At 40.8% G+C, this 26,983-nt stretch overlaps 1 protein-coding gene across 2 annotated transcripts in view; it reads left to right on the top strand.

Moving 5' to 3' along the window:
* Window positions 1-357: 357 nt before the first annotated feature.
* sh2d3ca (SH2 domain containing 3Ca) overlaps window positions 358-26,983 on the top strand; it is an 89,964-nt gene continuing 63,338 nt past the window's right edge. The window contains exons 1-4 of one of the 2 annotated variants that reach the window (XM_054744896.2): window positions 358-502; window positions 3,356-3,631; window positions 3,728-4,139; window positions 15,080-15,119. In XM_054744896.2, coding sequence (XP_054600871.2) covers window positions 484-502; window positions 3,356-3,631; window positions 3,728-4,139; window positions 15,080-15,119 — 747 coding nt within the window. In that variant the 5' untranslated portion in view covers window positions 358-483. The remainder of the gene's footprint in view (window positions 503-3,355; window positions 3,632-3,727; window positions 4,140-15,079; window positions 15,120-26,983) is intronic. The other variant, XM_054744897.2, reaches the window with a different exon arrangement.

The following is a 26,983-nucleotide window of genomic DNA, read 5'->3' as shown; positions in this document are numbered from 1 at the left end:
TAATTAGGCTGAATTGAAAAGCTGCTTTGTCAAAGTTTAGGAAAAATCAATAACTCTTATGGTGAACTGCAGCGGAAATTTTAAAGGAACTCCATCTGAATAAAAACACAAGTTATTTTAGTTGAGCCAATTTTCTCACAGCACCTTTTCTACTTCCTGTTGGTGTGGTTTCATGTTTATGTTTCTATCCACTAAGCACCCTTGTAAGTGATTGTTTTTATTATACTGTATCAACCCTCCTCTTCTCCTTTTAGGGCTTTTCATTTCCTCTTTACCCTGGTGCTCTCAAAGCTTTGCACAGGAAATATGAGGTTGGCCCTGCCCCTGCTGCTCATCTCACTCATATTCTCACACACAAAGTGTGAGCAGTGCCTTGCCCTTGGCAGACAGTCCCCCAGGGTCTTCCTCCTTAACGAGAAGTTAGCACTAATAAGTTCCTTTGTTTGACTGCTGCACCACAGCCGATCCAGCTCAAGCCCCAACATGAGCGTACGGAAACTGGGTGAGTATCTGTGTGTGTGTGTGTGTGTGTGTGTGTGTGTGTGTGTGTGTGTGTGTGTGTGTGTGTGTGTGTGTGTGTGTTGCTCTTTAGCTACAACATCTTTTCTAACATGCAGCAGATCTCCTTCCTTGCTTCCACCATCACAGATTATTAAAACATGTGGAAACTTTTGCATAAAGTCACATTTGTGGTAGAAACCTGCAGACTGAGAAAAGCTCCTTAGTGAGTCCTGGACTAACATATACAATCAAACACCCACGCGAATGCAAAGAGTTTCTGGTTGACTGTTTTGACCTCTCTCCACAGCAGTTTTACAGAAAAAAATAACATGTTGATGTCACAGTTGGTCAGACAGATAAAACAGCTCGTAAGACTCAGGAGCAACATGTTTATTTATTTCCTAATAAATTTGTTTTAGTAAACTTGATTACACGTGTTTCAGTTAAAATACAACAATCATGCAGGGGTGTTTGCTTTGGAAGCAGAATCATCATTCTTATTTTATTGCCAAATTGAACAAGATTCAGATCTCATCATCAAAGATTGATGCTTTTTCACCCGCTTTCTGTCCACTAGATCATTTTCAAAAGAAGGATTTTGGTTTTTAGTCATACAACTGTGACCTTTGAATGAGTTAGACATCAAAAAGGCATCAAACATGAGGGATGAACCAGACGTGTAACCACACACAGTTTTTTTTTATCAGACTCTCTTATCAGTTTCTTCTCAGGATTCTGTCACTAAAACATGACCAAAGAGAGTAGGTTTATATGGATGAAATGGTATTTGAGTACCAATAAGGTGATTTTTAAAGAGTTTTAATCTGGAATTATTGAGTCACTGTGGGTGGCAAATATCTGAGAGGGGAAATTAATTCCACAAATAGCATAAAATTAAACTACTTCCAGCACAATTTTTTACTATAATTGTTCCCAAAACTAAAAGTAATAGCCATGGAAAGAAATATGTTGCATAATATGTGAAGAATTAATTAGGTCTAGTTCATTAGGCTTTTCAACAAAGTGCGTATCATCAACTCAATTCGATTCAAGTTTATCTATATAGCGCCAAATCACGACAAGTCGTCTCAAGGCACTTCACATAGTAAACATTCCAATACAGGTCAGTTCATTAAGCCAATCAGCAAAAAGTTTCCTACATAAGGAACCCAGCAAAATGCAACGAGTCATAACTCAGTATAAGCAGCCCACGACTCACTGGGGATTAAGAAGACAGAGCACACACACACACACACGCACGCACACACACACACACACACCAAGCCAGTGATTTTCAGGGTTTTAAATCATTTATCTTTTATCTGTCAGTGTGCCCCAGGGCAGCTGTGGCTACATTGCAGCTCATCACCATCAGGGTGTGTGAATGGATGAATGATGCACTGTAGTGTAAAGTGCTTTGGAGTCCTCTGACCCTGAAAGGCACGGCAAGTGTGAGTCATTTATCGTTTATTTTGTTGGTCTAAAGCTGAAACATTTGGGAACTGTAGGTGATCAGCTGGAGGATGGAGCCTCTCTCAGGTGGTCTTTCAAATATTTTCTGATTGTATTCCAACTTTATCCTATAAAAGACACAACTTTACAATCCATTTGCTAAAGTTGGGTTTTAAGTCGTCACACTTTCGGTCTTCTAGTTGTCCACTTCTCTCACATTTAAACTCAAACTGATTTGTGATGTCACTGCTGGTTACAAAGACAGAAAAATGAGAGAAAAAGCAGCAAAAGTTTAAAGAAAATCTTCAGAAAGTCTGGGGATCAATAACTTTTTTTTAACAATTTAGAGCTGTCTTACTGCACTGGCATAAGGAACACACTTCAACCAGACCAGAATGTGTGAGATTATGCATGAAACAAAAATGTTAATTAGAGTTGAATAAAATAATCAAACGTCTGCAGAGAATAGAGCTTCATTCACTAAAACTGGACAACTATGAATTGGAAAATTACTCAGATGAATTATTCAGCAGGCAGAAGTTCCAGCAAATGGTTTTACTATTAGGTAAGTAAGCACTGAACACTGTGGGATGAATTATTTAGGGAATGCATTCATTAAACTGCTGGATTGTTAATTCAGAGAGTCTGAGGCCTAGTCCACACGTAGCCGGGATTTTAAAAAAATGAATATCCGCCCCTCCAAAAACTTGCATCCACACCACCTCGTTTAAAAAAAAACTCTGTCCACACGTACCCGGATAAATACGTTGTTAAGGACATGCCAGACCTGTAGGCGGCAGTACTTCCCCCGTTCTTAACCTCGTCCTTCGTCTGTGGTCTTCCGCAAGGAGCAGTAATTCCGCTTGCAAAAACAAACAAGCAAAAAGCGCTTGGACAATTGATAAAGCGAGCGCAGCTCTGAGGGCATCCATGCTGTCGGCTAGTGTAAACACAGGTCACACATCTGATGTCAGCATTTTTTGTCGCGGAAAGTGACGTTGTGGACCTTAAAACTCCGGTTTTGTCTGTCCACACGCAGACACCCAAAACGGAGAAAACGCAGATCTTCACTTTGGCCGGAGTTTTTAAAAAGATCAGTTTTCGTGTGAAAAAACTCCGTTTTTGTGTGGATGACAGGCCAAAACGTAGAAAAATATCTACGTTTTGGCAGAACCCCGTCTACGCGTGGACAGGGCCTGAAGCTCTGGGCTGGAGATGTCCAGTCAGATGGACATGATCTCCACCTCTCTGTGGTGCATCTCTCCTCTCTGCTTCTACTTTCATAAGGCTTAGACAGCTCTCCTTTAAGATGTCATATGCAATTATTATACCCCCCCAGCAAACTATGAGTTTGAAATTACACTTTTTGTCGCAACAAATTGACTTTCTCCTCCTCTTTAAGGCTTCAAATGGTTAGACAGCATCACCAGCATTTCCTTTCGCCGCTCCAGCAACAAATCTGACTCGAAGGCCTCCAAATCCAAATCAGGCTCAGGATGTGAGGCTGGGAAGGAGGGCGGATGTGAGGCAAACCTGACTTCAGTCACTGAGACAACACTGGACGACACTGACGCCATGCGTCCTCGCACTGCCAGCCACGTCCGTTCCAGTAAGGGCTACACACACATGGGGACGCTGCCTCGACTGCTTATGAAGAGGAAAGACAAGAGTAAGAAAGGTAGCAAAGCAGACAGTTTAACTGAGATTTGGGAAAATTATTGTTGATATTTTTTAGAAGCTGTCTCTGTCTGTCCCTGTCTCATTCTTGTCCCAGGATGCCCCAGCGGCAGTAAACAGAGTAACAAGAAGACCAATGATAGCAAAGGTCACTTCAAGGCTCCTGCAGGTGTCTTGTCTGATCCATCTGAGACTAAAGCAGTAGTCACACCTGACACAGAGCTCAACCAGACCCCTCCAGCTGATCCTGAGATCCGGTCTGAACCTGATGACGAGCTCACAAACCACCACATCCTCACTGCTGGTGGAGAGGTGCCATCTGGTGGCTCAAATAGAGAAATTCAGTCAGGCGGAGAAGAAGAGTTGAGGCCAGGATTCGCTTCTCTCAGGAAGGTGGAAGGGGAAGTGGAGAGTGATGGGGTAGAGTCCAAAACTGTGTCTGAACCGGAACAGGAAGCAGGGAAAGAAGAGCCGAACGACAGAAAAGGAAACTCTCATGGTGTCTACTGGTGAGTTTTGGTGTTTGATTTTACATACTCCTTCACATACGGTCTCAATCCACCCCTTCTCAGTCATCTATACAAACATCAACAGAACCGTAAATCACAATGCTCCTCTTCAGTACATCTTTTTGTAATATCAGGCATCTAGTTCCTTAAAAATATTTGAAACAAAAAAATGTATGAAGAGTTTTGTGATTATATGCTTCTTTGTCTTTGATTTAATCATTTCATTTGATAAACCAGAATCTACACATTTTATTTCGTATTTAAAATCCAGAAGTTCCAAGGTTGCAGCTTTGTGAAGATAAATTAAATCAGTTACATTTTATTTGGACTGAAAACAATTTTCAAAATGATCAGAATTAAAACAGAACTCCACTGAAGAAAGACTACAGAGCTTTTTCTGAAACATAAAAAATAAACATCAAATATGTTTGTGCAACAAAGAGACAGATGTATTAGATGTCTTCAGATGCAGAGTCTCCACTGGATGTTATGATTCGCTCTGTGGTATTAGATTGGGGTTCTGATCAAGTTTTTTTTTTCATTGACCTGTGCTGGATAAGTATCATGATTCTGTTCTCCTGATTTCTATTGTTGACCTGCTTTCTAAGGTTTCACATCAGCCACACTGTAAGATAACTTTCAGGTACTGTATTTTCCGGACTATAAACCGCTACTTTTTTCCCACGCTTTGAACCATGCGGTTTATAATGAGTTGCGGCTTTAGTCAACCAGAAAGGATGGATGCTGGAAAGTCTAATGAAGGAATGGTTAAAGGAGTGTTACGGAAAGCGCCCAGGAGGATTTTTTCACAGTAAAACGACGCTGCTTGTTTTCCCAGCTTCACCCCGGGATGATGACCGCAACACGGACATCGCCACAGAAAAGGCTGTTCAACTCCGACACCGAAGAAAATGACTTCAGTGGTTTCAGTGCGCAGGAGGATGATGAATAAACTAATCAATAACTTTTCTGTTATGTTTGATACTGATCAGTTCAGTTATGTTCAGTTAAACTACCTTTTCAATTCAGTAGATATCTGCGGCTTTTAGCCCGGTACGGCTTATATTGTGGTGCGCTAAATAGTCCGGAAATTACGGTACTTCAGAATAAAAAAAAAGAAATACAAATTATCATAAGTCTCTGGGTTAGTTTTACTTTTATTCCACTTGATCATGGAGAAAATACTGTTTTAACATGAGTAAGATGTCAACTTGTCAGTTAAGACTGGTCAGAACACTGCAGAGATGCCCTCAGATGCTGTAGAAGTCATAAACACTGTTCCAAACGTTGTTTATAAACACAGTCCGCTTTTTTGTGTCACTCCTGTTTGCACACAAAACAGAAAACCAAACTATTGTCCTAATAGACTGACTTTTTAAATGCATGTAAACGCGTTAATTCTCACTGAATGCCACTTGGTTCTAATCTTGCTGAACCACTCAGGTAATGTGGAAGGAAACCAACTTCATCTGCATGTAAACAGCTCAGTCGAGGGGATACCGGTAACAGTAAAGTGAGCTGGGCTGCAGCTTTGTTGGTGTCCATTCCTCCTTGTTGTGCATATCCTGTTTTAACTTTGTCTGCTTCACTTTGTCAGTGTTTGTTTACGTTTTGTGTTGCTATAAGCTAACTGGAGGAGTGTCAACACAAAAGGATGCACGTCGCCACCTAACGTACCTGAAGGAAACAAACTTCATTTGAGAGTTTGGTTTTATAACGTACATGTAAACTAGAATAGAAAATCCCAGTTTATTATCTTGGATTGACCCAGATCGATTTAGATGTGCACGTAAATGCAGTTTAGAGTGTTTAATAAAGAGACAGTTCAGCTAAAAGCTCCAAAAACACTGATTGTTGTCTCCTAGTGTCTCCCTACACTGTGATCCTCAGGGGAGGATTAGGTGTACAGGCAGGGGCGTAGCACCAAATTCTGGGCCCTAGGTACAAGCCTTCTAGGTGGGCCCCCATGCTCAATTAATATCTCTCTTACACATTTTTTGTCATGCTATAAGACAAGATAATAAATATGATCTTAGTTTAACCTCTATATTGAGCAAATAAAAGTGAAATGCCCAGACTTCACATATAATTATTTTTATTTGCCAACAATGTGTTCAAACAAAAATCCTGGAATTTATTTTCCAGTAAATGCCCACTGACGGGTCTTCATGTTAGCAAAATCACTTATGAGATCTTTAAAGTCCAATTCTTTGGCTAATTGGCTTTCAATAGAAAGAAGAGCTAGGCTGTTCAGTCTATCCTGGGACATTGTTGATCTCAAATAATTTTTCACCAGTTTCAGTTTGCTAAAAGCCCGTTCACCCCCAGCAACAGTCACAGGTAGTGTGCAAAATATCCTCAGTCCAATACAAACTTCTCCAAAAATGCTCTGTAATTGCATCCTGTAGATGGCATTAAGCAGCACAAGAGGAGACTGAATATGTGGAAATGTGGCACCATATATTGTTCTCAGGTGTAGCATCTCATTCTCAAATTCAGCTGTGAGATCCTTGTAATGTTTTCTCATCAGTGCCTGGCATGATATCTTCATCTGCTCTTCAGTCATGTCTGTCATGGTTCATGATGTTAAGCTTTGCTAATACTGATATATATTGATATATTAAATACATATAACATGAAATAAACCAGGTTCTCTCTGTGAATGTAATGTACTCTAAATTTTATAATCCCTGCATTATCAGCCAAATTATAAGATTGTCCGTTTTCAATATCAAATATAAAGAAATTTAAAATAGGCTTAAAATATCTAACCAAGTCAATAACAATCGTCTAACACCAGTGTCATCATGCTATACAAAAAACAGTGGCAGCTTCACATTCCTGAGATTACCACGAATCCATCGATACCAAGTTTGTCCTGGTCCATGACTGGGAAGGAGCTGAAATATCCACACAGAGTGAACCTGTTTTTACTGCGAGGTCCGCGAATTAATTGGCGGCGGCCGCGTGTTTTCACTGATAACGCTAGTTAATTTATATTTGATCTTGATGGTGAAACTAAAGGCGTTTAACACTGAACACCTAACATGAATGCAGCTTGTGAGAGCTAGCTAATATCAGCTAAAACTGTGTTCTGCTGCTGCTGGCTGCTACTCACCGTCCTTCTTGAAAAACCTAGTCAATACTTGCTTCTGTTCAATTAACTTCTTCTCCTTCTTTTCTTTTCTTTTCTTTTCTTTTCTTTTCTTTTCTTTTCTTTTCTGGAAGCCAGATTTCCCTTTCTTGGGAAAAGACATGACTGACTCTCCTGCCTCCAGCTCTGGCTGTCGGCATCTGCGATGTCTCATTAGCTGTACATGCGGCCGTGCAGCCCCTGGCCGCTGGTGTGGACTAAACCACTTTGCACATTTTTAAGGGGTGATAGATGCCTCAGAGATTATTCAGTTATTATTTTTAAGGCAAAATTCTGTTTCTTAACCTCTTTATCCAGGTAAAGGGAAGTTTATTAAGACATTAAGTTGGGGGAAAAAACATCAACAATAAAACATTTTTATTCAAAGCTGTCTCAGGGCCCCTCCCTGCAGTGGGCCCTGGGTAAACGGTATCCGGTATTTGTACCCAAGTGGACAAAATCACCCTTGAGCTAGCATCATGAACCTCTGCCGCTCCAGCTAGCATAGCTCCGTTGCTCTCATCGTGAACGTCTTGCTTTTCTATAGCCTGCTGTTGGGTCCAGCAGCAGATTTAAAATATCCTGACAATTTTGGGATTTTCTGCTGAATATTTTTGTGCTTTTGTTCTTTGATTCTATACATTTTTCTTTTCTGAGTGCCGCTCTCATATTTCCTTTCTGACGTTTTTTTCATTTTCCCTCGTTAAGTGCAACAGCGTATGATACATGAATATGACGTGTTACGTGACACATTACTTAACTCAAGACCGCCACAATGTTTACCCAATCAGTGTCGCTTATGATTCTGTCAGCCAATACAGTTGAAGAATATTCTTGCATGTAAATTTAAATAAAATCATATATTTTTAGCTGGCTAATGGGGGCCCCAGAACACACGTGGGCCCCTGGGCTTAAGCCATATCAAGCCTGTGCATTAATCCAGGCCTGGTGATCCTGTACAGAAACTCACTGATTTTAATAACTTTAATGTACTTAAAGGATGCCGTCTGCAGAAAACAAATGAACCCATTGCTATGTTTCATGTCATAATGTTGCTCTGACTGAAGATGGCCAAAAGAAAGTTAACACGCTGGTAAAAGAGATACACCATACCAGCGTGGCTAATCTGAGCACGGGTTATAATCTGTAAAAAATGTAAAGTGAGTTCATGCTGACTTCCCTGTGAAAAGATCTGAGACGATGAGTGCAAAGTGAGAAGATAACTGCGTTCATTCTTCCACTTTTTAAGGCAGCGAGCAACATTGATTTCTTCTATTGATCAATGCTGCTGGAGAGATGCTGGCTGGTCGCTGGTTGGATGATTTCTCATTTAGCATCGATTTATTCTTGCGTGCTAAAGACCAGGGGAAATTAGCTCTCCGTGCTCTCATTGTGAGTGTTTCTTATTTGAGCAGCTGACTTATTAATAACATTAAAAGTTGGGGAGTTTAGGAGAGCGATGTAACCTCTGAGTGCCCCCCCCCCCCCCTTTTTTTTTGTTGAAGCAGAGTGTATTTGTCAGGTTTCCTGTGGCATGCCAAAGACTCTGAGATCTCAGATACATTTCTTCAGACTGCACCTATTATGTTTTATGCACATGAACTGTGTATGGGTGTGCACGTGTAAACGCAGGTTTGTTGGCATGTAAAGCCTTCCATGCATGAGTTTGAAGTATCAACCCATCAGTTTGGCTCAGAGATCGTGGGAAATAAAGCTCTGCATTGCATGTTGTATAGGGTTGCATCAAAGCACTCTCCCTCCTCTGTCAGTCCAACCCTAAATCATCCCTTCTGTCCATCTCTCAGTTCTCCTCACAGAGAAACTGCCTCAGTTGCTCTGGAAAACCCGTCCAAATGCTTGTCAAACATGATGCTATTTGTGGCTGGTGAAGTTTATTTCTTTTAATTTCCAATAAAACCCATAAAAACAAAACTCACATGTGTGTGTGCCAGATTTAGAAAATCGGAAAACATGTTTAAAAAAATGTAAATTTGGCTAAAAAATGACTGTAATAGTTTACAGTACTTGTGATATCCAAGTCAGCTCAACAAAATAAAAAGATTCAAAACCTGTTATGGTCAGAAGGTAAATACAAAGTGTGTGCAGTAAAATATGAGTACTATACTTTAAACTTCAAAAATGCCCTGTATTTCTACAGTGCCTTCTCAGGGTTCTACAACCCCCTAAGGCACTTCACAACACCATCAGCGCTTTATAAATAAAGCTTTGATTGATTGATTGATTGATTGATTGATTGATTGATTGATTGATCAGTCATTCACCCATTCACGCACACATTCACACACTGGTGGTGATGAGCTAAGATGTAGACACTGACAGAGACGAGGCCTGCCAAAACAAATGTCCCATATCATGCTATTTTTAATCTTTGAGAGCAAAGGTAGGCACAGTACATGATAACATGAACGTTGGTACTGTTGAGATGTAATTTATCTTATGAGTTATAAGAAATAAAAAGCTTTGTTTCTGTGAGACTCCACCCACGCTTGCGCTGACAAAATGTACCTACAACAGCATCTTAGGCAAGTCAGCCATGGTATTGGCTATGTCCAGTGGTTAAGGCTCTTACCTGCCATCTCAGTGTTTCCATGTGCTGACGTGGATTCTGAATCTCAGTACTGCTGGCAGTTTTTATTTAGATGAAGCCCATTTCATGTTTTTATATTTTAGTTTTATTGATTATTTTCTGCAAAATATTTGTGTCTCTAAAGATCTTTTAATTTGGCCATTTCCAAGCAGCATAGTAGATTTACTCAGCTCACCTCACATGGACTCACACTGGCTGAATAAACAAAGTAAAAAAAAAACCAACAACAGATTTGTCCTTACTTTTTAAACAGTTTACCCACAAAAGGATTGAAAGCATAATACTGGCAAGTGTTGCTAAAAAATAATACTGGTCCAACCAGGATGTGAACCTACACTAAACTGCAGCCCAGCACTCCAACCACTGGACTACCACATCTACTACATAACATCAGTTGCCTAAGATACATGTCCTGTGCAAGGCAACAGAAGACCAGTTTCAGACCAGAAACTAGCTTCCAGGAGAAGATTGGGGCCTGGTGACAAGACTAGTTTCCATTGGTGACAGAGGCACAGGAGTTAAGTGCTCACCTTGTAAATGGAAGGTTGCAGGTTTGAGCTTCACTCAGGCGCTAGCTGTTTTTGTGTCCTTGCGCAAGACTCTTAACCCTCTGGAGGCAGGCATTGCAGATTTGCAATGTTAAAACCTACCTACCTGGTTACTCTACAAACGTATTTCATGAGCATTTTTAAACTCAGAAGTACCCCTGAAGGACTTAGTTGTCCGTCATTTTATCAAAACGTGTTTTGAGCCTGAGAAGGTTAACCTGCCTTGCCTGCTGGTGATGGTCGGAGGGATCAGTGATGCCTGTGCTCGGCAGACTTGCCTCTTTGCGCCCCAGGGCAGCTGTGGCTACAATGTAGCTCATCACCACCAGGGTGCGAATGGATGAATGACTGTGTTGTAAAGCGCCTTGTGAGTTTCCAGGACTCTAGAATGTGCTATATCAAATACAGGCCGTTTACCATTTAGGCTTTACAAGACTTTCAAAATAAAACCCAAAATTTGCAGCTGAAACAGGAAAATGCATGAATGCAGCCATAAATGGGTTTGGGGTTTTTCATGAGGAAATGGTAACATGGTAAAAATCTCCAAAAAGTGGATTTTTTTATGATATGGCCCCTTTAACACTCAAGTATACAGCCTGTTCTTCTACTGTCGGAACATGAGCAAAAATCTATGACTGTAAAAATAAGGCAGATTCTCTAAGCTGTGCTGCATCGGAACATGATATGAGTGGGGTGTTTTATTCTACTTTATTTAGAACAAGAAAGAATAAAATGTCTGTTTTTGCCAGATAGTATGTATGCTTTTGAGAAACGACCACGACTTGTGTAGTCAGCTGTGTAAACAGACGACAAACTAATTCTCTGAATCTTATATGCACCAGATAATTACCATTTTGGCAAAAATGTCATTTTTTATCCATTGGCTATTATTTATAAATGAATGCAATTAGTAAGTTTTCACAGCTATCTCTAGTTCACACACAGAGCAAAAATTAAGCTACATTAACCATAAGTTACTCAATGGACTCAACAATATAAACCATTAAAAAGTTTATTTTTCATTCATTTATTTCTGTGATAAAATTATTTCAGCTTCTTAAAATGTTTAAATGCAAACTGCTGACTCTAAATTTTGCTTTTCAATTGAACTTTTACCTCGTAGAAATTTTGTCCTTTCTCAATATTCAGATTAACAGAATTTTTGAATACAGACGTGCCTAAAAGTATTTATAAACCACTCTATAATCAACACATTCTGGGTTTTGTGTGCATAGCAGCAAAAACATTCTGTTTGATCACATCAGAATCCAACATCTATGAATGATTCAAAGTCTTTCCCACAATCTTGCCACAGCCCATTCATTCTGTTGTCTCATTTTCAATGGACAAATAATGCTATCTGTGGAAATGACATTGGAGAATTCTATATTTGTAGAGACGTTAATAATTAAAGAACAGCAGCAGCAGCTTTGTAGAAGCAGAGTAGAGCTCCTCTGCTGTGGAAACTGTTAACATTCCCCCTCGCCCACTGCCATAACACAACCCTTTGATCTGATCTCTCTCTAGTGGTGTGTTACACCAATTTACTCCAAGTCCTGTGAGACGTATCATGCAATTGGGAGTTGAACCAATTGATCTTAAAACTTGCCTGAGAGTGTAATTGCCTCTTTTGCTGGCTCTTGCTCTGTGTTGTAAAGCTGCACAGCAGAAACCGCAGCGTGCTGACCGAAACACCAGTGCAGCAGGGTTTTGACAGGATCCATCACATGCTATGATGCCTCCACAAGGTCGTGTCTGTGTTCAGCATCCTCACAACACAAGTGCAGCTTGTTGGGGTTTTTCCATGAGGCTGAGCTCCATCCATAAGTATGAGTATGGAGCCATATATAGTAATATATAGACACTAACTAACTAACTAAATTAATGAGTAAATTCAAACTAGATAAATGAATATCTTAATAAATCGATGTACGGTATAGATCAAAACAGAAATTTGAATACTATCACTTGTGCAAGAACATTACATTTTCATTGACATCTATCAGACACACTAGACCACATACGGCCATTGTGGTAGTATGACATCATCTCATCGACGTACATTTTTTTGAATGATTTAACAGTGTTACATGCCCTGATTCCAGTGTCCAAGTTATTCCATAATTTGACTCCTACTGCAGTACAACTCTGACTCCTAACATTTGTTCTTCCTTTCTCTCTCACAAAGTGCCCTTCCCCCCTTAGATCATACTGAATTTCTTTGACCTGGTATAGCTTCTGAATACATTCCGGAAATATTTTATTTTGTACTTTATAGATTACTTGTGCTGTTCGGAGTTTGACCAGGTCTGTAAATTTTAGTATGTTTAGTTTTATAAACAGGGGGAGTGCTAGTGCACGGTAATCAGAGTTTGTAATTACTCTCATTGCCCTCTTCTGTAATAAAACTATGGGTGCTACATGAGATTTGTAAGTGTTTCCCCAGACTTCCATACAGTACATATGTGAGGAGGTACTAATGATTGGTATAAAAGTAACAGGGATTTCCCTTTTAGAATGTGTTTCGATTTATTTAGGACTGCAATAATTTTAGACATCGTAGTTTTTACATTTTCTATGTGCGGCTTCCAACTCAGCATTTGGTGTATTGTGACACCCAAGAATTTAATTTTATTAACTCTTATTATATTTTCCCCATTTATTATTAATTTAGGAAGATTCTTTAGTTTTTGTTTTCCAAATGTAATGTATTTAGTTTTGCTTAGATTTAATGATAATTTGTTACAATCAAACCAGGTCTTTAGGATTTCTAGTTCACTTCCAACTATATTCAGTAGTTGCTCTATGTCTTTCCCTGTTATATACATATTGGTATCGTCTGCAAAGAGAATATAGTTCAATTGATTAGTTACTTTATTGATGTCATTTATGTAAAGTGTGAATGACTTTGGTCCTAACACTGAACCTTGAGGTACCCCACAGGACACTTGTTTTGTAGATAATTTTACATTTCCAATTTCAGTGAATTGTTGTCTTCCTGTTTGGTAGCTATTTAACCAGTTACCGTATATGCTATTCCTCGTATGCTATATTTATCTAATTTGGTTAGCAGGATATTGTGATCTATTGTGGCAAAGGCTTTCTTAAGATCTAAATAAATTCCCATTGTATTGCTTTTATTATCCATTGCTTTAGATAGTGCCTCTACCATACTAATTGTTGCCATTGCCGTTGTTCTTTTTGTTCTGAATCCATACTGATGCTCACTTAGTAAATTTTTTTTTTCAAGACAATCATCCAATCTGCTTATAAATATTTTCTCCGTTATTTTGGAGAACTGAGATAACAGAGAGATTGGCCTGTAGTTGGATGACTGTTTTTTATCACCTGATTTAAATATTGGTAAAACTTTCGCAGTTTTCATTTTACTGGGGAAAATGTCAGTTTTAAATGATTGATTACAAATGTATGCAAACGGTTTAGCAATACATTCTATTATGATTTTTATTAACGACATTTCAAAACCCTCAGAGTCTTTTGATCTGTTCTTTACTTTTTTTTTTTTACATTGGAAATGTATTCTTGTTCATCAGTGTTCTTAATATACATGGTATTTACGTTAGCAGTGATGTGTCTAGTAACATCCATTTCAACTTTTGGTTTTTCTATCATCTTAGCTAGATTGGTCCCAATATTTACAAGATAATCATTTAGTACATTTGCAATTTCTCCCTGTTCATTTATAGGAATTCCATTTTCCCTGGTCAGAGCCTCAATTGGGCTTTTTTGCCATAATTATTATTAATAATGTTTTTAAATATTTTCCATGTTCCTTGGGTATTGTTTTTGTTCCACTGTAGTAATTTGTCATAGTATTCCTTTTACTAATTCTGATTAAAGTTGTTAGTTTGTTTTTATATGACTTGTATCTGTTTTCAGCCTGTTTTGTTCTTGTTTTTATGAATAGTTTGTATAGTGTATTCTTCTTTTTACAGGCATTTTGTAGCCCCTTTGTTATCCATGGCTTATTATTTAGCAGTTGTTTTTGTTTTCTCCTTGGACAGTTTTTATTACATAAATCAAGTATTTTTGTTAAAAAGGTTTCAAATGCTATACTTGGATCATGCTGTTTATATAGAATAAAAAAAAGAGAACTAAATAATTAAATGTTTTCTTCATTTATTTGCATATTGATTTATTAATTTCAACATTTATGAATTTATTTTAATATTTGTTATTTAGTTTAATTAAAATTAAATTTGTATTTTTTTTTTTTTTTTTACGCAGGGAGAGTCATCCATACTTGAAAAAGCCTGTGTAAATACATTTTCTCATGTTTTCTTTTCTTCTTTTTGGGGGATGGTGTAGGGGTGGGGTGCAAAATGCACCTGTTAGAGACGTAGATCAGTATAGAAGTTCATTCCTGCCACTCTGATAAAAAATAATTGTGAGATGTATAATTATGAGATAGCTAATTAAAAAACAAATAGTATTTGTTTTTAAATCCGAGTGGCGAGAATCGGCTTCCACGGATCAAACTGAGAATCAAAGCACATGCATACACAGGCTGGATAGAGGTTTACACTCATCCATTTTCACCCTTTTGTGACATTATCCAATGCTTTTGCCATTTCACTTCTCTTTCTTTTCCCTATTTTTCCACTAATTTTCTTTTTACTCTCATTTTTAGCCTCATGGAACCAGTGGAGACCCAGGCAGAATATGTTCAGGTCAGTCTGCTTCTTCTCTCTAAAGTTGAACTTTTATTTGTGCCATTTAAAGTGTAAAGATTGTGAATAATTAACATTTTACATGAAAACTGTGTATAGATTAGCCGCTACCAGGTAGAAGAGCTAACGGCTAGCAGCGGAGCTAAGAAGATTTCTCTATTACTTAAAACACCACTAACCTTAATGTTTTTCCTGTTTAGATCACTTCTGTATTGTCAGTCTTTACTCCTTTAATTTGTATTATACAGTAATTCTTGCAGAACTACTGCAAACTTCTGACAATAAGTTTTACAGCATGCTAACTTTGTGCTTAATTTGTAGCTAACTGTAACACTTGAGTGCTACAGTCATTTATGTTTGTGGCTAAATGTGTTGCTTAAAACCACATAATTGAAATTGCATTTTTTAATCATATGATTAATCTGGCCTAAATCTGACATTTTGACAGGATTTTTTGCAATTAGATGGCTTGTGATACATTTCTAGCTAGTTGTATCACAGGAAGTGCTATCACTGTCTATGTTTACAACTAATGCGTATTACTGAAAATGACTACAAAGTAACAAAGTAAATAGTTACGTGATAGCTGTAAATGTTATTTACAGGACTATAGAGCTGTGCAGAAATCCTCTCTGAACTTGACTAAATGCAAGAAATTACTTGTTTTTCCAAACTCACATTAATCTAAAAGAAACCTACAAATGGTGAAAGATGCATATCCTCTTCATAGAAACCTCCAAAAGATTTATGTTATCTAAATTAGTCAAAAACTAATTTCCTGTCTCATTGGCCTTTTGGGTGGGTTAGTGTAAAAAACATTTTGTCTCTTCAGTTTTAGGGAATTAGATTTTTTTATGAGTGCTGAGATGTTATCATGCTTGATAATCAGCTCCAAGTCCTTCTACACTTTTGCTCATTTCAGCAGACTCAGTCTGCATTTAGCCTAATTCGACCAGCCATTAAGCTAATTACATCCTCCGCCTGTCAGCTGTTGGCAGTTTGAGATGCCTCCAGCAGGTGGAGGCATGTGCTCAAGCTGCAAATAGATCAAAGAGCATGTCAGGCCACTTTTTGACCTTGGGAACAGACTGTAAGGATTCATGCATCCTGTACTCAAACACTTCAGATGAGATCAAAAGTGGGCTGTGAGAGGACGACAGTGAAGCTGAAGCAGGTAGGCAGGGAGAAGAAAGCCTCAGCGAGGGAAAGGGAAGAGCTGAGTGTTTGAGGATCTGGTTTAGTATTGATTAGACATCAGCGGTGGGGTGATAAAAGCCTTCTGCTGTGACCCTGACCTGTTTTCTCTTTGTAAAACAAATGTGTCAGACTTCTCCTGGAACAACAAATTGACTGCACATAAATACCACACTAACACCTCTCTTATTTGGGGTTTCTAATAAGTTTGATGCAGTTGTCTTACATGTTCTTTACTTAGCATTAAAGGCCTATTTAGCTGTTTTTGGCCTCATAATTAGCTGTATAGATATGGAACCAGAATTAGAAAAAATGAAATAATTATAAACTTTATATGGTATGTCCTTTTTGATACATACCAAACAAAACCAGCATACACTTTGTAAATGAGCTACAGTGAGGAACATAAGTATTTGAGCGCCCTGTGATTTCGCAAGTTTTCCCTCTTCAAAATAATTGAGAGGTCTGAATTTCACATTGTAAGTGCTAAACAAACGTATTTAAAAAAATCAGGACTTCATATTGTATTATTTTCAAAGAACCAGTAGAAATCGGTAGAACCCTACGCTGTCATGGTTTCAAATCATGCATTGCATGGAAGGTTCCCCGCTCAAGTCATCACATGTCCAGGTCACTCTGAAGTTTGCCAATGACCATCTGGATGGTCATTCACTGTTGCAAAATAAAACTTTTGGTCTAAACTCCACTCGCCATATTTGGTGGAAAAAGAAAGATAAGTTGCATCTCAAGAACACCATCCCCACAATGAAGCATGGGGGTAGAAACATCATGCTTTGGGAGTGTTTTTCTGCCAAGAGGACAGGGTGACTGCACTGAGTGGGGCCATGCAGCAACACAGCACACAGCCAGGATAACCAAAGAGTGACCCTGTAAGAAGCACATCGAGGTTCTGGAGTGACCCAGTCAGTCCCCAGACCTACATCCAATAGAAAATCCTTGGAGGGAGCTGAAACTCCGAGTTGCTCAGCGACAGCCACCTCACAGACCTAGAGGAGATTTGTGGGTCAAAATCCCTGTTGCAGTTTGTGCAAACCTGGCCACGAACTACAGGAAACCTTTGACCTCACAAACAAAGGCTTCTGTACCAAATAACACAGATTTTCTCAGATGTTCAAATAGTTATTTCCAGGGGTATGACACAAACAAATTATTTGAAAGTCACACGATGTGATTTCCTGAAATTTGTCACAAACTGTCTCAGTAGGATGCACCTTTGTGAATTTCAGACCCCTCATCATTTCTCAGTGTTTCTCTTGTTTGTTTAATTGTCCTTTTTGGCTCTTTATCACTTCCAGTTTAATGAGGGAAAGACAGAGGTGGTGGTCTTTAGCGGCTTTGTTGACCCTCCCACTGTGGATCTTGGTTCTTTGGTCCAGAGCACTGAAGAGCTTTCCACGAACCTGGGGGTTAAAGTGGATACAAGCCTTACATTTGAAACCCAGATTAAGTCAGTGGTTAAGTTCCGTTTTTTTGCCCAGCTGCAGCTTGTGGTAGAAGTCAAATCTACCCTGTCAATGCAGCAGCTTGAAACCTTGATACATGCTTTTATCACAGTACGTCTCAACTACTGTAATTTACTGTGTGTAGCTGTCTGTAACCTTCTCTATTGCCCTCCTCCAGTGAATTCAAAATGCCGCAGCTCGCCTTATAACAGGCGCACAAAAATATGATCGTATCACCCATCCTTAAGCTTCACTCCAGTGGTATTTGGTAGGGGTGGGTGATATAGCCTAAAATCTATATTGCGATATAATTAGAAAAATGTGCGGTAACGGTATATATTGCGATATATGACTTTCTTTTGTATATGTGTCAAAAACGACTGTTTATAAACATTCTCACATACCAGATACATTGCAGCAGCAGAATAAACACACTTCAAACAGTATAAAATGCCTGCTTTACTTGCTCACGGACTTTCTCGTACAGTTTTGGCATCTCTGTTTGGCTGAAGTGTTTGCAGCTCGGTACCTCATAACGTGGATCGAGTGTCTTAATCATGTCCCGAAAGCCGCTTTTCTCCACTGTAAGAAACAGCACCATGTCCTTACACAGGTACGTGGTAATGGCATTTGTAATATCAATCCACCGTTGATTATTTCTCTCATACTGAGTGCCTTTAGCAAATGCTTGTAAAATTCCGTCTGCTGGTGTGTAAGACCACTTTTCTTACCGCTCGACTGACTGGGCGTTTGTTGAGGACACAGTTTTTGGCTTTCTTCGTATTCCACAACTTGCTTCGTTTTGAGGTGGTAAAACAAATTAGATGTGTTCCCTCTATTCGCTAATGCTTTCTTCTGGCTTACTTTGCAGATTATATTGTTCTGCTCCACATCCGACTCCTTATATACAAACCAAGTCCAAATGACCGATGTTGCACCGGTCTTCTTTACGAGAACCTCCTCCTCCTCCACCACAGGCTCCATGCTTTCAGCCTCAACAGACGCCGCTTGATGACGTCATCAACATGCGCTACTGCGATAGGCTGATATAGTCAAAATCTCTACCATTGGCCAAATTAATATCATTTCTACTGTATACCGTTTATACCGCCCACCCCTAGTATCCGGTACATTTTAGAATTTATTTTAAGGTCCTTTTACTTGCTATTAGATTCATTGGCCTTGTGCCACCATACCTCTCTGATTTGTTACAGCCCTACACTGTAGGTTTGCAATGGCAGCTCCTAAAATGTGGAATGACCTGCCTTTAAAACTTAGACAGTCCACCTCTGTGATGGCTTTTAAATATGCACCTTTAAAGAGCAAGTCACCCCCAAATCAACATTTTTTTTCCTGATAAACTATATAAATACGTGTCTAATCGTGCTGCAAACACGCGTAGTTGATAGTTTTGCACTTTAGTGCATTTTAGTAAAAATTTAAATTTTCTGCCCAAAACTGTCAGTGTTGTGCTGTTGTCAGGTAAAAACTCTGCACTGTATTTGAATTTAAATCTACCATCGCTGTTGGCTAAGAGGTACCCTAGAATGTTAGCTGGTACCATAAGATGTCACAATGTCGTTGTGAGCCTGTGTGTGTGTGTGTGTGTGTGTGTGTGTGTGTGTGTGTGTGTGTGTGTGTGTGTGTGTGTGTGTGAGAGAGAGAGAGTGTGTGTGTGTGTGTGTGTGTGTGTGTGTGTGTGTGTGTGTGTGTGTATTTGTTAGCGGCTCCGCCCTCTCAGTCTGCTAGGCAACAGTATTTGTTGCATTTTTCAAACAGGAAGTGGGAGTGGATTGCTACTCTGGTAGGGGTAACTTGCTCTTTAATACCTCATCTTAATATCGTATGCATTCTTATTTACTTGTTTATTGTTTAATGAGGTATAAATTGCAGTTGTTTTTAGTTTGATTACCTCTCTGTTGCATTTTGGTCCTTTGTGGTTTCTTAAAGTGCATTATAAATAAAGTTGCATTCAATGGGATTTTTGCCTTACATTCTACTTTATTGGTTCAAGCTTCACAAATACATGATCAGGTTAAAGAAACAAGTCTTACATGACTCTAATAGTAATTTTAAGAGTCGTGATTGTTGTCTCCAGAGACTATAGGTCATAAACAGTAATTGATGTCACACCCTGGATGCTAGAAGGCCCAAGTAAACCTTAAAATAGACTATTTATGTGTTTAATGACCTGTCTGTGTCAATGTTGTGCCAATAAATAAAACCGTATCATTATTAAAACTATGCGTCTTATTCTAAATTGTCAAAATAATGAACAAAATTAAGTTGAAAAGAAAAAACAATTAGTTGTTTCTTCATTTCCAACCCGGCTGACCAAAGATTGTCTCCTTTAATAAACCCATTCCATGTTCTGTCACACAAATTGTAGCCATAGCAGCCACTCCTTCACCCCCACCCTCACTCCCACCCACTCCTGAAAAGCTGCCAGCAGTGCCTCCATGGCCTTCCCTCTCTCTGAAACATTTATGACAGCTGATGTTTAAATCAGGAGCTGGCCTCGCTCTGCCCTGTTGTGATGGGCAGGGACCAGGCCAGTGGTCTCACATGTGCACAGTCACACACGTGTGTGCAAAGACACAAACACATACTGACAGAGCGAGTCTACAGGACAGGATCTGATCCATAAAGTCTTCAAGGCAGTGGGGTTGAGTTTATAAGAGCAGAACACACAAACCAAACATGGTTTTAGTGTTTCAGTGAATGCTGCTTATGAAGTTGTGGTGTGTGGTAGCTTATTTTATTTTATGGTGCCTATTTTTGCCTGGAGCCCAGTTTTGCTTTGTCTCCGTCAGCACTGAGTGGTTGGGTTGAACTTTGACGGGAGGGGCTGGAGGGGGAGGTGGAACGTGTCGGTTCATATGAGGTTTATTAACATATGTCTATGACTCACAATCTCTCTCTCTCTGTGTGTGTGTGTGTGTGTGTGTGTGTGTGTGTGTGTGTGTGTGTGTGTGTGTGTGTGTGTGTGTGTGTGTGTGTGTGTGTGTTAGAGGGGGCTCAGCTGCGTAACTGTTTGTTACTGCATGTTTGATTATGCAAAAGGTTTAAAATTCCAAAATCTGTCTGCGCCTGTGAGGTGCTTGATTATATTAAAGCAGAAACCTTTGGGGGGTAGATACGTGTGTGTGTGTGTGTGTGTGTGTGTGTGTGTGTGTGTGTGTGTGTGTGTGTGTGTGTGTGTGTGTGTGTGTGTGTGTGTGTGCGCGCGCGCAGATTACACTAGACTGAATTAATGCAGCTGCTTTAATTTTGAAGGAGTAAAATTTAAGAGAAAGGGTTAGTGATTTTTCACCAGGAGCCCTGACATATGACACAAAGCAAACAGACACATGTCAAGGCTTTTCTTTTCTCAGCACAAAGTAAAGAAATATCACCAAATATATGGCAAAGAGAAAATATATAAACCTTGTTTCTAAATGGCAGTTACATGCATTTTGGGTGACTGCAACTAATATTGTTAGTCCTCGTGGGCCACAGAAATGTGAATAATTTTTATTCACGAAATGCCAAACTAATTTTATGGCATTTTCTTTAAATTTGTACTCAAAAGAGGTCCAAAAAAGGTAATAATAATATGAACATGGCAATGTTAGAAAGAGTTCACATAATCATTATAGAAATGCAACTGGGGGCACACACAATGATAACATGGCATGGTATCACTACAATGTAAAGCATGCAGCTTAAAAATACTTGGAATAAATGTCAGCTGCACTAAAAATAATATGTTTTTAATGATTATTTCTGATTTTAATCGGTCACTGTGAGTTTTTCATGCAGGCTTAACATGAAGATAGTCTCCTACACCTATCTCCTTCGGTGAAACTAGGATTTGAAAAGTCTGACAGATCTACGTCACACTGTCACTTAGCATTCATGGACTCGCCATCTTGAATCACGACTGGAAAGGCTGTTGTTGGTTTATCATCCAAGAATCAGCAGATGTCACGGTCTGCCCTGCTCACTATTCATTTCACTTAATACACTGCAGTTGTCCCAGTTCTGTGTTGTGGGGGTCGAAGAGCCAGCTGTTCTTGATCTCCCTGAGCAGAGGGCCAGGGGCACTAAAGGAGCGGTGTGACACAACTCCGGTGCCGGTTGATACTCACATCTTGGGTAAACACTAGCCAGTCGCAGTGTCGTTTGATGTTCTGTTCCAGTCAGCCCCGGTCTACCGAGTCCTGAAGGTTCCTGCTCGTCTGTTCTCATGAATTACCCACTGCCGTCTGGAGTTGTTGTTCCAACATCACGTCGCTCACCGTCCCCCTGGTCTCCTCACTCTCCCCCACCTGCCTGTCGTCCTGTCCGCTTCCCATCCTGCCTAACCACCAGCCTCCGGACCTGCATCATAACCTGCCTCACCGTCTGCCTCGCAACCTGTTTCCTCATCCCATCCTGGATCCTCATTCTCTGCTGCTTGTCTGTCCCTACCTGGCCCCAAAGTCCCAGCCCTGCCTCACCAAGACCGATCATCTCCAGTAAGAATAGGTCTCCAAACAATTCCAGTTCTGGTTCTCTGGTTCCAGGGTTTCGTGATTCTAACACCAGTTTGCTTTCCCGTTCTAGATCACGGTTCTTCCTGTTCCCGTTTGGAGCAGCGTTTTCAGTTACACATCATTCTTAATAAATATTATTTGTTATTTACTTACCATCGTTACTGTCTGTGATTCTTTCATGTCCTGGGTAAAACATATTCCCAACATGACAGAATCAACCGGCCAAAAGTCCACCCTCATGGAAGAATCACTTCCACCAGCCGTCGCTAACACTCTAGCCAAACATGAAAGATCCTTACAAGCTGTCCTTGACCAATTGTCCTCCACTAATGAGCACCTGTTCCAGCTTGGCTCCGCGCTTCGCCAGATGAATGACGCATTCAGAACTACACCTCCGTCTACCACTACTTCTGCAGCCCCATCCCAGTCATCACTTTCGGTTCCTCCGCCTGGGTTTGGCTTCCGGGTCGCTGAATCTCCACAACCCGACACCTTTTCCGGCAAACCAGGTTAATGCCGTAGTTTTTTATTATTATGTCAGTTAGCTTTTGAATGTCCCCCAGAGACTTTTATTAAAGATACGGTTAAAATTTCGTTTATTGTTGGTTTGCTCCGGGGTAAGGCCTTGCAGTGGGCTGAGGCCAAGAGCTGCCAGCCCAACTTCCTACGCGGCTCCCTCTCAGATTTTTTTGGTGAGTTCAAGCAGCTGTTCGATTTCACAGAATCCCCGGCAGAGTTAGCAAAACGTATCTGGAATCTGCAACAGGGTAAACAATCAGTTACAGAATTTGCTATTGAGTTCCGAACCCTCGCTTCAGTTTCCACCCTAGACAAGGCCTCCCTTAAAGCCGCCTTCCCTCAGGCCTTAACCAAGTGCATCAAGGATCAGTTAGCCTATTGTCTGGAACCAGAGAACCTTGAGGCCCTTATCGTCCTGGCCACCAACATCGAGAAGCGTCTTAAGGAAAGACATAGAACCAACTTGTTCAGGCCCCCGCCGGTTACAGTCCCACATTAACGTGTCTACCAAACACCACAACAAGCCTCCCATCCTACAGGACCAGAGGAACCGATGCAGATCGGAAGAGCCCAACGGTCTCCTGAGGAGAAGCAGAGACGTCGCTCCTCTGGTCTGTGTCTGTATTGTGGTCAAACTGGCCATTTTGTCCCGACCTGTCCGGTTCGGCCAAAAGCCGCCGCCCACCAGTAGAACCGGGATTGCTGGTGGGTGGAAATGCAAGTAGCCCAAACTCCTGATGTGCTTGATCCTGCTCGGTCACCTTCAACCAAAATACTTTTTCTGCAGATGCCTTGTTGGACTCAGGTTGTGAGAGGAACATTTTGGATCTAACGGTGGTACAACAACTCAACATCCCCACTGTCCTACTCCCTTCACCCATAAAGGCCTCCTCACTGGACGGGAGCTTGCTCACCACCATAACCCATCGTACAGTTCTGGTACATCTGTTGGTTTCTGGAAATCACCATGAAGTGTTGAGTTTTTTCGTGTTTCCTTCTCCACAGTCTCCTGTAGTCCTGGGCCATAAATGGTTGGTCAATCATAATCCCCACCTTGATTGGAGGACAGGGTCGATCGCTGCCTGGAGCCCCTTTTGCTTGTCCCACTGCCTCCTCTCAGCTCTCCTTCCTGTTGAAGAACCCATGAGTCAGACACAAGAGCCCCCCAATTTGATGGAAGTCCCCTCAGAGTACCATGACCTCCAGCAGGTGTTTAGCAAGGACCGTGCATCCTCATTGCCTCCTCACCGACCCTATGATTGTTGTATCGATCTCGTTCCTGATGCAGTGTTTCCCTCAAGCCGCCTATACAACCTGTCCAAACCAGAACAAGGAAGTATGGCTAAATACATTTCTGAGTCCCTGTCTGCAGGTATTATAAGGCCTCCCACGTCCCCCCTGGGTGCGGGTTTTTTTTTTGTCAAAGAAGGATGGATCCCTGTGTCCCTGCATCGACTATCATGGACTGAACCAGATCATTATCAAAAACAAGTACTCTCTACTAGGGCTGGGCGATATGGCAAAAATAGAATATCACGATTTTTCCAATATTTTATCACGATTTCGATTTTATCACGATTTTTTATCCATGAATAGCATAACTTCAATTGCGTATTAAAGAAGAGAAACATTGAATAAATAAACATTTATTCATATTAGGGATAATCAGCACAGTGCTAACACACTTATATTTTAAACTCACACCAGAGTTGATAAAAGCCCTGAGAGAAACAATTACAAAAATCAGTTTTTCTCGTTTTTCAAGTAACTTAACATAAATTAAAATCGTAAACATATTTAAAGTGCAAACATGTCAATTGCAAACGTATTGTGCAAACATTAACTTGTTCAAAATACTATGTAGCTCCCAGTTGCTCATGTAGTGGATAGTTAAGCTCAAATACGGCTCTGATGTGCGGCTGGACCAGAGATCGCTTGTGGTAGCAAATAACTGCGCATTCTGAATATTTTCTGCAACAAGTCTCTAAATAAAGTAACATTTTCCAGTGCAGATTGGAGACAACCCATAGAAGCACTGATTTGATCTCATTTCAGAGAAAAATAGAACAGGTTAGATGCACCTAATAAATAAAATTACTAACAAACTCAGGAATCTTTCTTTGCTTCACTGTTCTGGTGCTGAAAATATCACTAATGCGGATCAAAGGAGATACACAGATGAGTGCACCTCTTATTATTTGGAGACCACATTTACTGCAGCTGGCAGAGGCAGAGATTGTTTCTATTGATACACGGAGTTTACAGAATCATTTTAAATGTTAATAGGGGAAGACTGCAGGAGGGAGCGGTAAAATACAGGGGGTCCCAGCAAAAACAAGAAACTACGAGTCTGATGAAACCCGCTGGTTTTCCATCAGGCAGTCACGGGGCTGCTCCAACGACCCAGTGACCGAGCTCAGTCCGGTACCGACACCGGCTCGGCAGAGGGTGGACGAGGCGGCGTCGTGCTCTGCTTAAGAAGCAGTGTTATTTTCCTGCTTCAGAAGAAGCGTCCAACGTGTTTTTACGCTTTCTCCGAGACATGTCACGTCGCTAAGCTGTTAGCTCCGCGCGCTAAGGAAACCCTGCGTTCCTCTTCGGAACGAAAACCTCGTTGTCGCTCAGCCGCGGCCGAAGCCATGTTTGTTCACACACAAGTGAAAACAAGCGGGTCACTAATATATTACCATGACTAACTCTGATTGGTTAAGGGTCAAACAAAGGCGTGTCATTCGCCTGAGGTAAGTTCCCTTTTCATTCAGAGGCAGAAATTCAACAGCAGAGCTGTGAATCGTGATAAAACGGTCTCTCAAAAATAACAGACCGTCAGATGTGTAGATCGTAAAACGGTCTAAAATCGTCATATCGCCCAGCCCTACTCTTTACCTCTGCTTTCCTCTACTTTCAACCCTGTTAACAATGCCTCTGTCTTTACCAAGTTGGACCTGCGCAACGCTTACCACCCCGTGAGAATCCGGGAGGGGGACAAATGGAAAACAGTTTTCAAGACTCCTCTTGGACATTACGAATACCTGGTCATGCCGTTTGGACTCACTAATGCCTCCACAGTTTTCCAGTCTTTGGTGAACTCTGTCCTGGGTGACTACATAAACAAATTTTTCACATTTTATTTGGACAATATTTTGATTTTTTCCAGGTCCCTCACAGAACACCGCCAACATGTCCGAGCTGTGCTTCAATGACTCCTCGAAAACCGCATATATGTCAAAGCCGAAAAATGTGAGTTTCATGTCTCGTCCGTCAAGTTCTTAGGCTTTGTCCTGGAGAGTGGTTGGCTGAAGACAGACCCTGATAAGATCGAGGCAGTTCGGACATGGCCAACCCCTGAAACACGTAAGCAACTACAAAGGTTTTTGGGTTATGCAAATTTCTATCAACGTTTTATCAGGAACTACAGTCAGATAGCCACACCCCTCACTCGACTCACCTCAGTCAAGGTTCCATTTCTGTGGTCCCCAGAGGCCGACCAAGCATCCAACACCTTCAAGACCAGTTTCACCCAGGCACCCATTCTCACACGCCCAGACACCTCTCTGCAGTTCACCCTAGAGGTTGACGCATCTGATACTGGAGTGGGTGCTGTACTCTCCCAAGTCTCTCCCACAGATCACCGTCTCCATCCCTGCGCCTTTTTCTCCCGTTGCCTTTCGTCTGCAGAGCAGAATTATGACGTGGGAGACCGGGAACTTCTGGCCATCAAGCTGGCTTTGGAGGAGTGGCGTCACTGGCTGGAGGGTGCAGAACATCCAGTAGTAATCTGGACAGATCACAAGAATCTTGCATATTTAAAGAAGGCTAAAAGACTAAATCCTCATCAGTCCTGCTGGTCGTTGTTTTTCTCCCGATTCACCTTTGTTATCTCTTTCAGACCTGGCTGCAAGAATGTCAAACCCAATGCCCTTTCCCGGCATTATGCTTCTGACAAAGACACCAAACCCACTACCATCCTACCAGCCTCCTGCATTGTCGGCTCCATAGCTTGGGACATCACCAATAAGGTACTGGAAGCCCAAAGTTTGGAACCAGACCCAGGTACCGGTCCCCCACATAAAACATATGTTCCTTCCAGCACTTGCAGCTCTCTAATCCACTGGGCACACACTGCTAGATTTTCCATTCACTCCGGCCTTGGCAGAACCTTAGCGCTCAT

The sequence above is a fragment of the Nothobranchius furzeri genome, chromosome 6 (genome assembly GCF_043380555.1).
Source record: "Nothobranchius furzeri strain GRZ-AD chromosome 6, NfurGRZ-RIMD1, whole genome shotgun sequence".
NCBI lineage: Eukaryota > Metazoa > Chordata > Actinopteri > Cyprinodontiformes > Nothobranchiidae > Nothobranchius > Nothobranchius furzeri.
The sequence above is the reverse complement of the archived record's forward strand: the minus strand, read 5'-3'. Positions and strand labels throughout refer to the sequence as shown.